This window comes from Osmerus mordax, chromosome 5, assembly GCF_038355195.1.
Source record: "Osmerus mordax isolate fOsmMor3 chromosome 5, fOsmMor3.pri, whole genome shotgun sequence".
Taxonomy (NCBI): Eukaryota; Metazoa; Chordata; class Actinopteri; order Osmeriformes; family Osmeridae; genus Osmerus; species Osmerus mordax.
In genome coordinates this window covers 1,723,101-1,740,494 of record NC_090054.1, presented here as the reverse complement: position 1 = coordinate 1,740,494, position 17,394 = coordinate 1,723,101, and the positions used below count along the sequence as shown (strand labels likewise).

Genomic DNA, 17,394 nt, shown 5'->3' with positions numbered 1-17,394 from the left:
ACAATAATATGATATCTAAATAGGCTTATTTACAATGTATGCACTGTACTGTACATGACAAGTGCTGACTTTCAAAGACACATTTTAGACAAATCACCTGAAGACTATTGCTTTTTATTTTATATACTAATGACTGTAGGAGTAGGTATGAGAATAGGCAATGTGTGAAGTTTTCAGATGACACAGTTATAGTGAGCCTTTTGAACAATGAGGAGGAGGGGCATGGTCCTGTTGTTGATGATTTCATTGCTTGGTGTGATAACTTTTGTTTGTCTATCAATGTTTCTAATACCAAGGATGTCACAGCACAATGTTCCGCAAACTGTTTTTCATAACAAGAATGTTGACATTGTAGCTGAATATAAATATTTAGGAACCATCATCGACAACAAATTATCTTTTGACAGCAATACTGAGGCTGTCTGTAAAAAGTCCCAACAGAGACTTTTCTTTTTGAGGAAGATGAAAGCCTTCAGGGTGTGCACAACTTTGATGACTGTTTTACCAGTGTTTCATTGAATCTGTCTTGACATTTGGCATTGTGGTGTGGTACAGTGGTCTTCCAATGATTAGCAAGCGTAAGCTTACAAAGCTGGTAAATGTAGCATCTAAGGTGGTTGGGGTACAGTTAGCCCAGTTGCAAGATATATATGATAAACGGGTTATGGGTAAGGCTAAACAAATGTAAAACTGCCCTGATCACATACTTTTCGGAGAGTTTAATTTGCTCCCTTCTGGTACCTTCATAAAAAGAGGTTATTATTTTTTTGTTTCATTAATTACAAAATAATTTTAATTCCTAATAATAATTCCTAATCAGAGTACCTGTATGTAGAAAAAGATATAGCATATGTAGTAGCATCGCTTATTTACTATTGTATTGCTGTTAAGCTGTACAATAAAATATCTAAATAGGCTTATTTACAATGTATGCACTGTGCTGTACATGACATCAAACAAGTGCTGACTTTCAAAGACACCTTTTAGACAAATCACCTAAAGACTGTTTTGAACATCTAGTGGCATTACCTTAGAATGTAACAGGCCTTTGTTTAACATGTTGTCATGTTGTTAAATTTTCTGTATTGTAAAATATTATCTTTTAATATTACTTAATTTGTAAACAGCTGTTTTAAGATAATTAAGTTATGCATAGGTAACACCTGTTGCTCAGGCATGTTAATTTAAAAAGCTGAATTAACTGTATACTTCTGAACTATTATAAAATATTATAGCATATGTTCAGGAAATAAAAAGAAACCTTTTCATATAAGTATTCAAGCAGTCTTATATTTCATGATGAATTTTAAGTATTCCCTTAGATAGTTCAAGTTTAAGTTCAAGTTCAAGTTTATTATCATATACTCATAAACCGCCTGTATCAGTAGGCAGGAGGGAGAAAAGACTGTGGCAGGGATGACTAGGGTCAGAAATGATCCGCTTGGCCTTTCTCTTGCAGCGCTGGCTGTAAAGGTCCTGAATGCATGGTAATGCAGTCCTTGTAATACGCTGTGCAGATTTGACCACTCTTTGTAGTGTCTTCCTGTCCTGGGCAGTGCTGTTGCCAAACCATGTTGTAATGCCACCAGTCAGTATGCTCTCAATGGATATGTATTGTACAAAAAATTATAATAAATGAATGAATAAAATAAGAAAGTGGCATGGATAGGGACGTCGTAGTCTGCAGTGTCTCTTCACCATTCTGCTGAGCGGGATCTAACAGCCAGCAGCATGGATAGATACTTCATGGTCTGAAGTAAAACTTTAACATCAAGCTTGATGTTAAATGTTTCTTGTTTTTTATAATTCTGTTTGTTTTACGTTTTTTCAGGTAATATAAGCCTTTTTAGGCAGATATGTATAGGCCTCTCGTTAATCAAATATTTTCCAGTGTCTTACTTTTAAATGCTAAGTGAGTTTTGTAATGTATATACTCTTAATGAACATATATTCACTGACTATTAATTGTAAAATGTTGTATTTATTTTATTGTATTTATTGTATAACATGTCAAGAGAAAAAAATACATAAAATATTTTTGACAAACAGAATTAAGACTCTAAATGGATTGTCACGTTAATTACAGTACAGATCAGTGATCATGTCTCCATGTGTGGGGTGGACTGATCATGTCTCCAGGTGTGGGGTGGACTGATCATGTCTCCAGGTGTGGGGTGGACTGATTGTGTCTCCAGGTGTGGGGTGGACTGATCATGTCTCCAGGTGTGGGGTGGACTGATCATGTCTCCATGTGTGGGGTGGACTGATCATGTCTCCATGTGTGGGGTGGACTGATCGTGTCTCCAGGTGTGGGGTGGACTGATCGTGTCTCCAGGTGTGGGGTGGACTGATCGTGTCTCCAGGTGTGGGGTGGACTGATCGTGTCTCCAGGTGTGGGGTGGACTGATCATGTCTCCAGGTGTGGGGTGGACTGATCATGTCTCCAGGTGTGGGGTGGACTGATCGTGTCTCCATGTGTGGGGTGGACTGATCGTGTCTCCAGGTGTGGGGTGGACTGATCATGTCTCCAGGTGTGGGGTGGACTGATCATGTCTCCAGGTGTGGGGTGGACTGATCATGTCTCCAGGTGTGGGGTGGACTTCCCTTGTTGTCCCTGAGGAGCAGCAGGAGGGAGAGCCCACAGCAGTACACCAAGCTCTTCACTATCATCACAGTGTAAACCAGAGAGGCCAGGTTCACACTGCACATGGACTGCAACAGTTCTGGAAAGGAAATAAACCAACGATACCATACATTGACCCTTAATGACAAATCATTATATTTCTCGTAAGGCAACATAAGGGACATACAGATTAATGGGATGGTGATCATGGATTTCATACCCTTTTAGTAAGATTTATTAAGAAACAAAAGCACTTGAAATGTACTGGTAAAAAAATATTCAATAAATAGTATTCTAACATATTTTTAATTTTTACTAGCCATGAAATAAAAGCCAATAGCAGTTACATCAATCCATCTAAGCATAATTATTACGTGAAAAAGATGTGCTATTAAAATACAGACATACAAAAATAAATATGTATTGACTATTAATAAACAGTCTACAAGGTATAGTAAATGTGTCTTACCATCAGGGACGTGGACGGCAGGAGAGACGTGTGTATGATTCTGGGGTGGAGAGGTTGGTGCAGAGGCAGCCGTGGTAAAAGAAGATTCCTCTGAGACAGATGTGCCAGAACATTATTATAATTCTGTGACAGATAGCTGTGCAGATAGAAAGTAATTTGAGAACAAAGAAATATACATTTAATTGGAACGGATGAATATTTTTAGGTGAGCCTATTTTTTTGTCTTATTAACTTTAGAGACTTCAAAATAGGTACATAAATGGAATGAAGAGAAACCTTTTTTGTGTATTTTTTGAATGTCTTCAACATTGGCCACTTCATGCTTTACAGTACAGCTGTACTTTTTTGTTTTAGCCTCTTGGTTCTTGATGATGATCACACTAGTCACTCTCCCGTCCTCCCTCTGCTCCAGCTCTTCTCTCTCTGCTTCAGGCACCTCCACCAACCGGCCGTCTTCTCTCTCCATCTTCCATGAAAACCTCACCAAGTCTGGGAACATGTCACTGGCCTGACACAGCACGATGGTCCTCCCATTGCGTGGATGTGTAAATGCTGGGTAGACGGTCACTTTCGGTGATTTGACTTCATTATCTAATAAATAAATACAATTGTGGGTGTAAACATTTTCATTAGGAATTGATGAAATTTAATTTAAAGAACAATGGGATTGTATACTACAATAGGTACATTCTCAAAAAAGTATGGACAATTTATTATGACAAACAGCTCAATCCTGAACTTTCAGTTATGGTAGTTGAAATAGTTATCTGTCACTAAAGTTATGATAATGTCATAGCGAACAAATAAATTGAATTGTTATTTATTAATTAATGCAACAACCATAATATACTCAAGGGTATGTGTTATGATTGAAACTATTGTAGTTGAGAGAAAGAAACTTGCATTAAAACATGAGATCTTACCTGTCACAATGAGTCTTGTACCTGAGCCAAATACCATCACCTTGTTCTCCACAGTGACATACATGATGTCAAAAAGTCTGCATGGCAAGCTTGGTTGTAGCTGCTGAAGTGGCCAAACAGGGTCCAAGGATGACGGGCTGGATGAAGAAAGAGGGTTGGGACCAATCAAGCTCTGCCTGGAATGACCACAAGCAACAGAAACGTTACAAGTGAAGCTTATTCACAGTCAGTAGGAGGTAGAACCATTCTCTGTGTAGATGGTACAGATCCTGTACATACAATCAAGCCTGTACAAGGAGCCGGTATGAAATACAATCCTCCATCTATTGTGGTTCTCACAGTTCCTCTTTAGCCCTGACGTTATGGCACATTATAGGAACACTACAGGAACCACCCTGCTACTGTATGTGTGAAATATTCAGGTAACTTTCTGAGAATGTTCCTCTCCTGTGCAGTTTGTAGGTTTTAGCACCCACCTAGCTGACAAGGTCCATTATTTCCAGTCAGACAGAGGATGCACTGAACAGTCTGATAGCAGATGGTGTGGTAAGAAAGACCTCTGCAATCATTTACACACCATAATGTCTCCGCAGTAACAAAGTGGGGGAATGTGTGACGTGTCATCTCATTAATATTGCTTCCGTCCTCATATTCCCATTCCAGGGATTGACCTAGGGTCCTCTCATTCACACACACAACAACAACCTTTCAGAAACACTGCTTTAGCCAGTTATGGTACCAACAAGCTAGATACTGTATTTGTGACACATGCAGTGAATTGTAATTCCACAGAATTCCATTTAAATTGGTTGATTCTCACCAAACCGTGCAACATGCAAAATGTCAATGAATTTAGGTTTTGTTGCAAATCCGAATAAATACAAAGTATCCTGCCTCCACACTTGCAAGTCCCCTTTCCACCATGGTTACTGTTCCTGTGAAGCTAACTATAGGACTTCCCCCACTGATAACCAATAAACACTTCTGCTTGAAATGTTCATCCCTACTGCATTTCCCAAACAGTTGGCAGCAGTAGCAAAGTGCCTGTAAAGAGAGTTATTGTCACAGGATGTGCAATGTGGTCTGCACTGTGATGATCCGAGTAGGCACAGTAGTAGGTAGCAGAGTCGGTTATCTTTAAATTAACAATCTTTAGAAGGTAGTTATTTCCTGCTTTGTCTACTGAGACCTGGTCAAATCCAGGCTCAGTCATCCAATTTGTATTCTTTTTTTGCATTTCCGGTGTTCTCAGATCTTTGGTTGCAATAATCGCGACCCTTCTTAAAGGCTCTCCGTCTTTCTGACTGTACCACTGCACGTAGCTCGAAGGAACATTTTGAGATTCACAATCAATGAGAACCATTTTGTCGGGAGTTTTTATCAGGACAGCCTTCTGCTTCAGCTCTGAAGCTTCTGATGCTACAGGTTTGCACAAAAGAAGCAGTAAGATATTGTAAGAATCACTGAAACTGTCTAGAAGTCATGTAACTACATTTCAGCAGTAACAGCTAATACTATCTATTCATCTGACCAGTGAACCATATAGTCCAATAGCACCAACGTGAAATCTAATTATAGAAACACAGTATTCTGTACAGGTGTGTTTTTTCACCATAGATTCTCCATTGACAAAGCTTACATTATCTATATCTTCCATTATATGTGTGTTTACTTACCCAGATAAAGACAGGTGAGAGTTATGAGAACTGAGGACATGATTGTTCATTGACAGTCTGTTCACACTGACTACAACTCTGACTTGTGGTGCTCTCAGGTCTTTGAGGCCAAGAGGGAGTGACAAGGAGATGATGCTGGCTGGGTGCTTGAGGCCTTGTGACCTGCCTCTGAATCAGCATGTTTCTACTGGATTTAAGTACATTCATTTACTGTTCATGACAACCAAAACTTCAGTTCATTTTAACATACCTAGTTTCAAGTTCCATGTTCACAGTAATCTACAATTCTGATGTAATTGAACGAGTTGAACACAATCCAGAGAAGCATGTTTCTTTATATTCCTAAATATATTAGACCCTATTTCTTGAATGTTACTAAGTGGTTGTAAAAAATGATTTAAATAAATGTTAAAACGCCATGTTTCCATTTGAGAAAACAAGTCTGCACATTGCTAGATTTGTAGGCTGTTGCGCCCCCTTGTGGCTCAGACGGGGCAGAGATAGTGTGAGAGGAAAACTGATCTGTGAATTGCTTCTCATTTGTAGCGTGACAATGTATTTTTAAATGTATCTCTCCTCACAGCATGAACCCTTTTCTCTCTTCCCTAGGAGTATGGTGCCTCCCTCAGAAGAGATCCCTCCACTCTGACTGAGGGGTGGAGAGGGGTGTACATGGGCCACCACCTGGCCGAGGGCAGGGGTCCCTGGGCTGAGGGTGGACCTCCCTTTAGAGAGAGCAGGACCACCAGCCTGGGAAGGGTGGAGCCTTTGGAGAGGAGGGCACCAACATACCAGGAGGCACTAGAACAGCAGGTGACACCCCTCCCCCTCCTCTCTCTGTGTTGGGAGACTGTACTATACACTAAATACTATGAATGTATTGATTCTGCTCGTAGATAAGTGTTCAGGATTGAAAGTATAAACTTATCAACACATGGACTGAACTCTAACACATGGAATGTTCTTTATCAACTTTGAGTTGTGGTTAAAATTGAGATTCCATGTTTTATAAATGCTGAATTCCATATTGCTCAGAACCAAGATCAGATATCAATATGATGACTTGTCTGTATATAATTACTTCTTGTCTCTAAATATATAGAAGTATTTGACATTTGAGTTGGTTGCTTTATATTAAGTTCACTAAAGTATTGTGTGTACTTGTTGCTGGTGATAATCAACAAGAGCGCCATCACCGGAGTGTCCAGTTGTCGTCGTAGCTGACGTTGTTGTTTGTTCCCTGCCCAGACCCCATGGGCGACGCCTACCCGGTGCCCCGTCCCCCTCAACAGAAGCCCCCCCAGCTGTCTTCCAGAGAGAGGAGGAGGCTGGCCATCAACACCAAATTACACAAAGTAACTTCACATATCTATCTATGTTGGAAATGTAGAGAGAATTCATGATACTAATACAAGTTTCTTTCAACTAGTGCAAGGTTTAGACTGGTACAGAGTTTGGTCCTTTAGTATGAGAGTCTAAATCTCTCTCTGTGGTTCAGGACAGGGAGGCTGCCAGATTACATATTCCTTATTCTAGTTCTAGCTACGTAACCAAGGTAACTTATACTTCTGAAGTAGCCTGCTCCGTGTCAGGATAAAAGTCAAGCTAAATTAAGATGTGTTGCAAATGATTTCTAACAGGCGGAAACAGAATCTCAATCTTACGTAATTCCGTCTAGTAAATTCCTGCGCGCAAAGCACTTTAGTCGGTGTTTGGAAACTTCAGGGCAGACTTTTTGAACTGCAGACATGAGAATTTACGTGTTTTTTCATCTCCAAAGAATGTATTAATTTAAATAAACAAGTTAAGAAATAATGCCACATTAACAGTTTTCAAAAGCCATTGGTTAATTTACATAAAATAAGGCCTTAGAAACTAAGCAGAGCGTCTAGACAAGTTACAATAAATTATGGCGTATCTGTTTTTTGACAACCCTGTGGTGAAGGTGCTCAGATTATACAAAGAGCGTTTATCCCACCAGCCCCAAGGGTCTTCAGAGACAGAAGTAATGCTTCCCCGACCAGTATCTGTGGAAGAGGTATGGGTTCAGCAGGCCCAGCATAGTTTATCTAGATAGATTTTATTGTCATTTTTAATATATAGATATATATAGAAAAACACTTTAGCAACTCTTAAGGGTGGCAATTAACACATAAGAGCAGCCTATCATCCTTAGTAGAAAGTAGTAAAAAGGAGAGTAGTAGACTATAATAGTAGAAAGGAGGGTAATAGACTGCAGTCTATGTAGGTAGGCCTAGACTATGTAGACTGCTGGAATTACACACAAAGAAAAAAACTCACTGCAGCCAAGCCTTGACACTGTTCAGTCTGTCTGCATCTCTGTGTGTCTTTGCATGTGGGACATTCTTGAACAGGGTTGATGACTCCAAAAGGTTTAGCAAAGGCAACTATGCCAGGAAATATGAAGGTTATACCTTGCTCCAAAGCAGTACCTGAATATTATCATCAGTTTTCCAGGTCATCTTGAAACACAAAGAATCAAGGATACTTTTTATTCAATTGTATAAAGTATTTTCATTGTTTAAAGTAGCCTATATGTTGAAAAGCCTCTATATTACTTCATCCTCTCCTTCAAGCTTCCCCAATATTATAGGTGCAATATACTGTCCCCATGGGTGTATCCAGGCCCACTGGAGGACTCAGGGGGTGACTGCCTGGTGCCCCCAGGGTTGAAAAAAACATTTCTAAAATGCCCTCTAGAGTGGCAAAAATGAGACCACGTGCTGTACTGTCTGCCATTCACATTGTGAAATGTGAATGGCAGACAGCCAGTCTGCTACTGTCCAAGCCCTTCAAATGGCCACAGTCTGCCACAGTCTACGGAGACAGGTGGCTGAGCGGTTATGGAATTGGGCTAGTAATCAGAAGGTTGCTGGTTCGATCCCCCGCTCTGCAAAATGACGTTGTGTCCTTGGGTAAGGAACTTCACCCCTTACATTACATTTACATTTAGTCATTTAGCAGACGCTCTTATCCAGAGCGACTTACAGTAAGTACAGGGACATTCCCCCGAGGCAAGTAGGGTTAAGTGCCTTGCCCAAGGACACAACATCAGTTGGCATGACCGGGAATCGAACTGGCGACCTTCAGATTACTAGCCCGCTTCCCTAACCGCTCAGCCACCTGACTCCCATATTGCCTCGGGGGAATGTCCCTGTACTTTGCTCTGTATAAGAGCGTCTGCTAAATGACTAAATGTACTTACTGTAAGTCGCTCTGGACAAGAGCGTCAGCTAAACGACTAAAAAATGTAAATGTCTAAGCCTGGATATGTGGAGGCAGACTATGTTAATTGGAAATCTGGGGCAGCTGTCCATACACTGTCAACCAGAATAGTAATAATTGTATTTGGATTTAATATGCACGCATTATATAACGATATATTCTGAGTCATGCTGAGCCATTTTAAATGACAGTTCTGCCAAGCAGTGTGCTACAGTTGGGGTCACCTTCTGAATCGAAGAGTCTGTGCAATAATACTTAATTCAGTTAATCCCCATTTTAGTCATTGTTATCTTTCCGTTTATGCTTTATAAGGGAGTTGGAGTACGGAAATTCTGTTTATAAAAAATAAACATTGCAGGACGTACGATTAAGACGTATGACTAGAAAAACATTTGTCTATTCGTTTAAACAGTGAGGTGGCTCTTAAAAGAGCCTTTGTAGGTTTAGAGATCACATGATCACGGACAACGTCTAGGCGCGCTCTCCGCGGATGCGGCGGGCCAGCTGGATGTCCTTGGGCATGATGGTGACCCTCTTGGCGTGGATGGCGCACAAGTTGGTGTCCTCGAACAGACCGACCAGGTAAGCCTCGCTAGCCTCCTGCAGCGCCATCACAGCGGAACTCTGGAAACGCAGATCGGTCTTGAAATCCTGGGCGATTTCCCTCACCAGGCGCTGGAAAGGCAGCTTGCGGATGAGCAGCTCGGTGGACTTCTGGTAACGACGGATCTCTCTCAGAGCCACGGTCCCGGGCCTGTAACGATGGGGCTTCTTCACGCCACCGGTGGCTGGCGCACTCTTACGAGCGGCCTTGGTGGCGAGCTGCTTCCTCGGGGCTTTGCCACCGGTAGATTTACGAGCTGTCTGCTTGGTTCTTGCCATGATACTTTTCTTTTCGTCGACGAGTTTGAAGTAAGTCTTGAGGGAAAGGATAAGGAAGTATATATGGTCGGCTTGTCGTCCGCTGATTGGACTTTTCTCCCGAGCAGACTGATTGGCAAACCGTCGACACCTTCTCCGTTGGCAATTGGACACGGGGACGGAGGTCAGTTCCCGCCCACATTTGAAACCTTCTGGCTCCGCCCTCATCCTCCTTCCGTTGCACCGCTGCGCAGTGGCGGGCAAGTAGGCGATTAATGAATGTTTCAAATAATAAACTAATTTCTGCATTTAAGATCGTGCTTGTGACTGAGAGCGTGTTCCCACCAAAGACAACCCGTACAGAATGCAATCATTCAAATATGTAAAGTTGATGTGTATATTGACCAAAAGCTGTTGAGCCTTTTCCAGACTATTTCTGTAAGGGATGCACCCGCTTCTACAACGTTTGCAGACGTGACGTGCAGATTGAGCAGCAAAGTAAACGATAGTTAATGGAGGTAACGATAGTTAATGGAGGTAACTCCAGTTCTATGAGTGGAGCGGAGCCCCATAGGGGAGCTCTGCTCCTATTGGTTTACCCGCTGCCTAGTGCAGCTAATGACTGAAGATCAAAATATACACACACCTGTCACTCACACAGGTGCCCTATATAAGGGGGTGACAGCCGTCACTCATCCTCCCAAAAGTATTAATACAGCCGGGTTGAATAAGTCGAGCTGGGCCTGCAGCCCTATGGGGCTCCGCTCCACTCATAGAACTGGAGTTACCTCCATTAACTATCGTTCTATTTCGTGGAGCTCCGCCCCATAGGGGAGCTCTGCTCCTATTGGTTTAGGCGGAGCGAGCGAGGCCAGATATACCCCCAGCGAGACTAGATCTAAAAGACCCATAATCTCACAAGGCACCGAGGACAGACCTGCTGATGTAATAATACACAGGGTCTGTCCTCCCGGTCAGGCCGCTACTGACACAGAGAGCCGTCCAGGGTGAAAACAGGAAAGAGTTTACTTAAAAACTCATGTTGTTCCTCTTGCCTGCACAACAGCTAAGCTGGAGGGGCAACAGAACACATACAGTATAGACATCTCAACTGAGAATGTCTGACTGTCCCACACTTGGCGATAACCCCAACGAACAACTCGCATCTAGGGCCCACAAGAACCTCGCGAGTTGTCATCTCGCTGCACCTGATCCACCAGCCATGCTGAGGACAGAATGCGCAAAAGATGAGGAGGAAACGTCCAACAGATAATATCGCACAAATGGTGAAGGCGACGACCAAGACGCTGCTTCACAAATCTCCTCCACTCCTACACCCCTGAGGATGGCGGCTGATGCCGTCACTCCTCGGGTGGAATGAGCCCGAATGCCAGGTGGCACGGGACATCTCATAGACTCGTACGCGAGACCAATAGCCTCGCAGAGCCAGTGAGAAAGTCTCTGTTTGGAGAGTGGCAAGCCAGCCCTCGATCCACCGTAGCAGATCAGTAACTGGGGAGAAGATCTGATGCTTGCTGTGCATTCCAGATAGCGCGAGAGAGCGCGCACTGGGCACAGGCTATGTAAGCGTCTTTCCTCCTCTCCGCTGTGCGGAGGTGGGAAAAAAGCTCTCAGTTCGCAGCTTTGTGCCCTGAACGCTCGGCTAATCACCTTGGGGATAAAAGCCGGGTTAGGACGCAACACTGCTCTTGTTCGATCACCCGAGATGATCAAACAATCCGCTCGTGTTGACAAAGCGCACAAGTCGCTCACTCGCTTAGCCGTAGTCAAAGCGAGGAGCAGACTCGTTTTGAGAGAAAGCAGACGTAATGACACATTGTCTATGGGCTCGAAAGGTGGTCCACACAGAGCGTCTAACACCAGAGATAAATCCCATGTAGGTGTTGACGCTCTCGGAGGTGGCCTGAGCCTACACACCCCAGCCAGAAAACGCTTGACCAGCGGGTGGCTGAACAGTGTCGTTTTGGCGAACCCTTCGTGACATGCCGAAATGGCCGCCGCGTAAACACGAACCGTGCTCGCGGCTAAGCCCTCGTCAAACAACGATTGTAAGAAACCCAAGAACATTTCGACCGGACATGAGACCGGGTCAAGGTTCTGTTTTCCACACCATTGCATAAAGGCTCGCCAGCGCGACGCGTACCCTCTAGCAGTAGATTGTGCGTGCGCACTCTGAATGGTCTGAATGACAGCATCAGACAGACCCCTGCGCTCTAAGAGTTCCCTCTCAGTAGCCAAGCCATAAGTGGGCCTCCGATCACTGGAGGGCTCTTCACCAGGCCTCCGGCCTGAGAGAGCGCATCCGTCTGATGAGGTATGGGCCAAGGCCCGCCCACCAGCATCCCCATCATCTCCGGGAACCATGGGGCTCCGGGGCGATCGGGGGCTATCAGAATGACCGACAGCCCGTCCGACCTCACCCGAGCCAGCAAGGAGAGGATGGAGGCCAGAGGTGGAAATGCGTATAGCAGACCTCTCGGCCAGGAACGGTGCGCGAACGCATCGACTCCAAGCGGAGGTCTGTCCTGTGCGCGCAGCGAGAACCACAGAAGACACTGTGTGTTGGCTCGTGACGCAAACAGATCCACCTGTGCTCGGCCGAAACGTGCCCAGATCAGAGACACGATGGACGGTTTCAACCTCCATTCGTCCTCTCTCGGGCCGCCTCTTGACATCAGGTCCGCTCCCTCGTTTAGCAGACCTGGAATGTGCAGAGCTCTCAGGGAGCGTAGGTGCGTGAAAGCCCAAGTCCACACTTCCTCCGCTAAGCGATGAAGTGATGGAGAGCGCACCCCTCCCTGTCTGTTGATGTAAGCCACCGTCACCCTGTTGTCGGATCTGACGAGAACGTCTTGATCCTTCAACACCAGCGCGAAATGGCACAAAGTCAGTCGAACCGCTTCGAGCTCCAGGAGGTTGATGTGACGCGTCTCTGACGGTTCCCATCTTCCTCCTATCGAGCCCGCCTGACATACTCCACCCCACCCGGTCAAGGATGCGTCCGTAAAGACCGGGTAGAGAGATGTCACTCTGCCCATGTCGACTCCAATGGTTCAGATTGGTTTTGACTGATCTCGGTATCACTAGCAGTCTGCGGCGGTGTCGCACAGGATCCAGCCGCAGCTGAGCAAACCATCTCTGCAGCTTGCGCATGTATAACAGGCCTAATGGCACTACTACATGAGCCGCCGCCATCAACCCCAATAGGGACATCACCGACAGCGCGGTGATTGTGCGTGAGACCCGGAACGCGCGGAGAGCTATTGAAATAGCCTCTCTCCGTGGCGCCGACAGTCTGGCTCTCATCCCAACAGTGTCCAAATGGATACCTAGGTAGGTAAACTGTTGAGCGGGCCATGGAGCGCTCTTCTCCCAGTTGACAGCGAACCCCAACTGGCTGAGCTGACTCACCAGTGAGGTCGCGTCCTGGATAGCTCTGTCCGGAGACTGAGCTAGAACTAACAGGTCGTCGAGGTACGCCAGAATGCGTATACCCCTCCGCCGTAACGGTTCTAGAGCTGCTTCCACGCACTTGGAGAAAGTTCGAGGGGCCAGCGCGTACCCAAACGGCAGGCGCGTGTACTCGTACTTTTTCCCTTCGAAGGCAAAACGCAGAAATCTCCTGTGCTTCAGTTTGATAGGCACATGGAAATACGCGTCCTTCAGATCTATGCTGATCCCAAAGTCGTTCCGCTGTACACAAGTCAGCAAACGCTTTATCGTCAGCATGCGAAAGGGCCGTTTGGCCACACTCTCGTTGAGCACCCTCAGGTCTAGAATCGGCCTCATCCCCCCGTTTTTCTTGGGAACCAAAAAATATGGGGAGTAGAGACCCGAGTTCTCCTGATCTCTGGGGACCGGGATCACTGTCCCTTTGGTCATCAAGCTCGCTATCTCCGTCCGGAGCGCGAGTGCTTTCAGCGGGCAGGACAAGCGTGTCTCCCTCACTCCTCTGAAAGGAGGGGGAGTCCGCATGAACTGGATGGCATAACCCTCTCTCAGTATCCTGTCTAGCCAGCTTGGCAGTGAGCATGACTCTCGCCACTCTGCATAACGCAGAGAGAGCGGGCGTGCGTTTAGCTGCGGAGCCGCAGACAGGAAACGGCCGTACTCTCGTCTGACCCCAGCCGCCGCTGTGCACCGAATCGGCGGCACAGCCCAAGGTGGGGTCGACTCGAAAGGGCTGGGGCTGCGCCCCCTGACCAAGAGAGGTCTGAGCTCCGTCTGAGCTATGAGCTTCAAGAGGTCTCACAGCGCGGCCAAAGCTCTGGGCGCACAGCCGCAGTGATGGCTCTTGTAACGTGACAACAGTGTCACGGTGCACAGAGACGGGTAGCGGTCTGGCCACACGCTTGCTAGCTGGGCCAGACTCCGCTACGAGTGCGGTGCTTGATGGTTCGGCGTCACTCGTTGAGGACAACCCGCGAACCAAAACCAACTCATTAACCCGCTCGACAACAGTACGAGTGCTCAGCTCTGTACTCGTCGAAAGCGTAAGAGGCACTGAATGGAACACTTGTCTTTCAGGGAAAGGGTAAAGTGGAGGTCCAAGCCTCTTTATTTCATTCAGATAGACCGGGGTGGGGACCAAAGCCTCGATCCCCGCCGCCAGTCACGCTCTCCTCTTCCTTCCCCCTCCGCCACCACGCCAGCCGGCGTTAGGTGGGCGGCTGTGACCCACTCTCTCGGGGGGAACAGCCAAGGGGGGAACAGGTGCCGCGGGAGGAGCAACCTGCGTCGCAGCGGCCGCTCGTGCCACCAGACGGCGAGCTCGTTTCCTCCTGCTTTGCGAGGCACCGGAGGAAACAGAGGAGGGAGCAGCGTTAGGTTTCTTCTGCAGGGGCATATGCCCTAGCAGGTGCTTCCTCTCCTCCAGGCGCGAGAAGCGTTCGGAGGCTGACGCCACAGCCGGTCCGAACAGGCCCTCGCTAGCCACGGGAGCATTGAGCAGGGCGGACTTGTCCGCCTCCCTCATGGCTGTTAGCGACAGCCACAGGTGGCGATGAACCACAACGCTGTTGCCCATCCCCCTGCCAGCGCAAATCGCTGCCCCCTGATTCAAGTGGAGCGCGGCAGATGCCATTCTGGCAACCCACGACGTCTCCTCGGCCGACAGTCCCTCAGGCCTCTCCGTGGAGAGTTTGGAGACCGCCGCCGTCAGAAGGGCGGCGTTCCCAGAGGCAGCTGCTGCCTGCGCACCCCAGACATACGCCTTGTCTGCCAGAGAAGCAGTAAGCTTGTCCCGGGATGATGGCAGGGTCGCCTTCCTCGCCGTCATCCAAGCGCTCGCCCCTGGCACCAGGTAAGCGACGAGGGACGGTTCCAAGGGTGGGGGACCGGACGTCGCTGCCTCACCCAGCCCGCTCACCTTCGTGAACGGGAGGAGCGCCTTGACCGGGGCGTTAGCCACCAGTGGCGCATCCCATGAGCCCTGCACATAGTCTGCCAGTCTCGGCATAGTGGGGCACAAGGGCTTCGAGGCCTTACTGCGTTTTGCATGAGGGCCGACATCCCACGGGTCATCTTCCTCCACAGGAGGAGAGGCCGGCAGGGGAACGCCCATGATTTCGGCTGCCTTCGCGACGACAGACGGGAAGTCTGCCCTGCGAGACAGCGCAGAGGAGACGGGAGGGGCGGGAGCCGCCTCTTCGTCATCCTCTGAGGTCGAGGTCAACTCGCGCCCTTTTACCTCAGAGAAGTGCGAGGGGGTTGAACGTAACACGCTTGGGCAGAAAGCCTCCACAGGAGGGTCCCGCCCGGACGCGTGCACCTCAATAGCCGCCTCGAGGTGGTCCTCAATTTCTGAACTCTCCTCCTCGGAGAGCAGAGCAGAGACCACATCTTCGAGGGGCTCCTCCACCTGAAAGAAGTCGTGACGCAGTCGCCTCTCCGAAACGGAGAGGCCAGCGCACGACAAGCAGACAGGAGAGTTCACCAAACCGTCCCTGGCATGCCGAGGTCCCAAGCACACGAAACAGAATTCGTGGTGGTCTCCATCGGCCTCCAAGAAACGGCACCGGCATTGGGCTCTTAAAAGAGCCTTGCGCGGAGCGGTGGAATGGAAACGCTCATTTCAGATATTCTTTAATCTTCAAGCCACTAAATTCGAGCAACCCGTGCTGAATTTTTTGGGAGGATGAGTGACGGCTGTCACCCCCTTATATAGGGCACCTGTGTGAGTGACAGGTGTGTGTATATTTTGATCTTCAGTCATTAGCTGCACTAGGCAGCGGGTAAACCAATAGGAGCAGAGCTCCCCTATGGGGCGGAGCTCCACGAAATAGAACTTAATTAAGTAGTTCCAGTGTAGCGATAAGGCTTATTCTGTGTCATGTATTATGTACCTTTCATTTAAGAGGTGTGAGACAATGCGCTTTTGAAGAGTGTAGTGGGTGGCTCTTAAAAGAGCCTTTGGGGAAAGTGAGACTGAGGTTTTAGTCTTTACTTGGCCTTGACGGCCTTCTCGGTCTTCTTTGGAAGAAGTACCGCCTGGATGTTGGGCAACACTCCACCCTGAGCGATCGTAACGCCACCGAGAAGTTTGTTGAGTTCCTCGTCGTTGCGGACGGCCAGCTGTAGGTGACGGGGGATGATACGAGTCTTCTTGTTGTCACGAGCCGCGTTGCCGGCCAACTCCAGGATCTCAGCGGTGAGGTACTCGAGCACGGCTGCCAGATAGACGGGTGCGCCAGCTCCCACACGCTGAGCATAGTTGCCCTTGCGGAGAAGTCTGTGAACACGACCCACGGGGAACTGGAGCCCGGCGCGGGATGACCTGGTCTTGGCCTTAGCCCTGGCTTTGCCTCCGGTTTTGCCTCTTCCGCTCATCTTCGTGATATATCTGTTTGAAACGAGTAATGATAAGCGTCTGTCGGAGCACAGACTTTATAGGCTAGCTGACGGTAAACGGCTTTCATTGGTCACAATGTCGGTCGGGACTTGATCCAATCGTAGGTGGCGACAAACTCGGGGGTGGAGCCATTCTCTCCCGCAGAAGGCGCGTTTGGTGGTCTTGTCTCCCCACCCTCCTCACCTCTCTTTGTTCATTCCGTCCCTCCTCGTTTAAGGCGCCAATCACATACATTAATGTGGCATGGATGAATGAATGAATGAATGCAAAGTTCACTGTAGGTTACAATAGTCAATCGTGTAGTGTGAACAATTTGATATATCCACATACAAATTTACCAGAGATATAGGCCTAGAATTTTCCAGTTAGTGATGGTGGTTTTAAATTGGATTTGCACCCTTAATATTCAAAGCAACTATTTGCACGCTGCTTATAGCAGAAGCACAATTTATGTGCAGCTCTACAGTTACACGAAGCACTTTCACAAATAAAAGTCTCATGCAACGATTATTTCTCAAATTAGCTAACTGTATCATAAATTGTCTTTATCTGTCATATGGTTTTGTCGCTAGACTGTGCCAAATGGGAAATGCCATTGCAACGGGTTCATTTGCTCTTTGTATCTTATCGATTTGTGGCGGACTCGTAACAAGTATCACTTCTACCTCTGGTACGGGCTGGCTACTTTGTTTTCATATTGGACGTCCCTGAGATTTAGCTCATGT

At 47.1% G+C, this 17,394-nt stretch overlaps 3 protein-coding genes across 3 annotated transcripts; all 3 read right to left on the bottom strand.

Moving 5' to 3' along the window:
• Positions 1-2,358: 2,358 nt before the first annotated feature.
• Positions 2,359-5,762, bottom strand: LOC136942841 (immunoglobulin lambda-like polypeptide 5). Its single transcript, XM_067235853.1, has 5 exons — positions 5,692-5,762; positions 4,016-4,191; positions 3,369-3,683; positions 3,093-3,182; positions 2,359-2,723 (listed from the first exon to the last, which is right to left on the bottom strand). Exons 1-5 carry the CDS (start codon positions 5,739-5,741, stop codon positions 2,548-2,550), a joined length of 807 nt encoding a protein of 268 aa, XP_067091954.1. The 5' UTR covers positions 5,742-5,762; the 3' UTR covers positions 2,359-2,547.
• Positions 5,763-9,384: 3,622 nt separating this feature from the next.
• On the bottom strand, positions 9,385-10,026 carry LOC136942852 (histone H3-like). Its single transcript, XM_067235865.1, has one exon. It carries the CDS (start codon positions 10,024-10,026, stop codon positions 9,409-9,411), a length of 618 nt encoding a protein of 205 aa, XP_067091966.1. The 3' UTR covers positions 9,385-9,408.
• Positions 10,027-16,260: 6,234 nt separating this feature from the next.
• On the bottom strand, positions 16,261-16,647 carry LOC136942853 (histone H2A). The gene has a single exon (XM_067235866.1). The coding sequence runs from the start codon at positions 16,645-16,647 to the stop codon at positions 16,261-16,263; it is 387 nt and encodes a 128-aa protein (XP_067091967.1).
• Between the last annotated feature and the right edge of the window lie 747 nt (positions 16,648-17,394).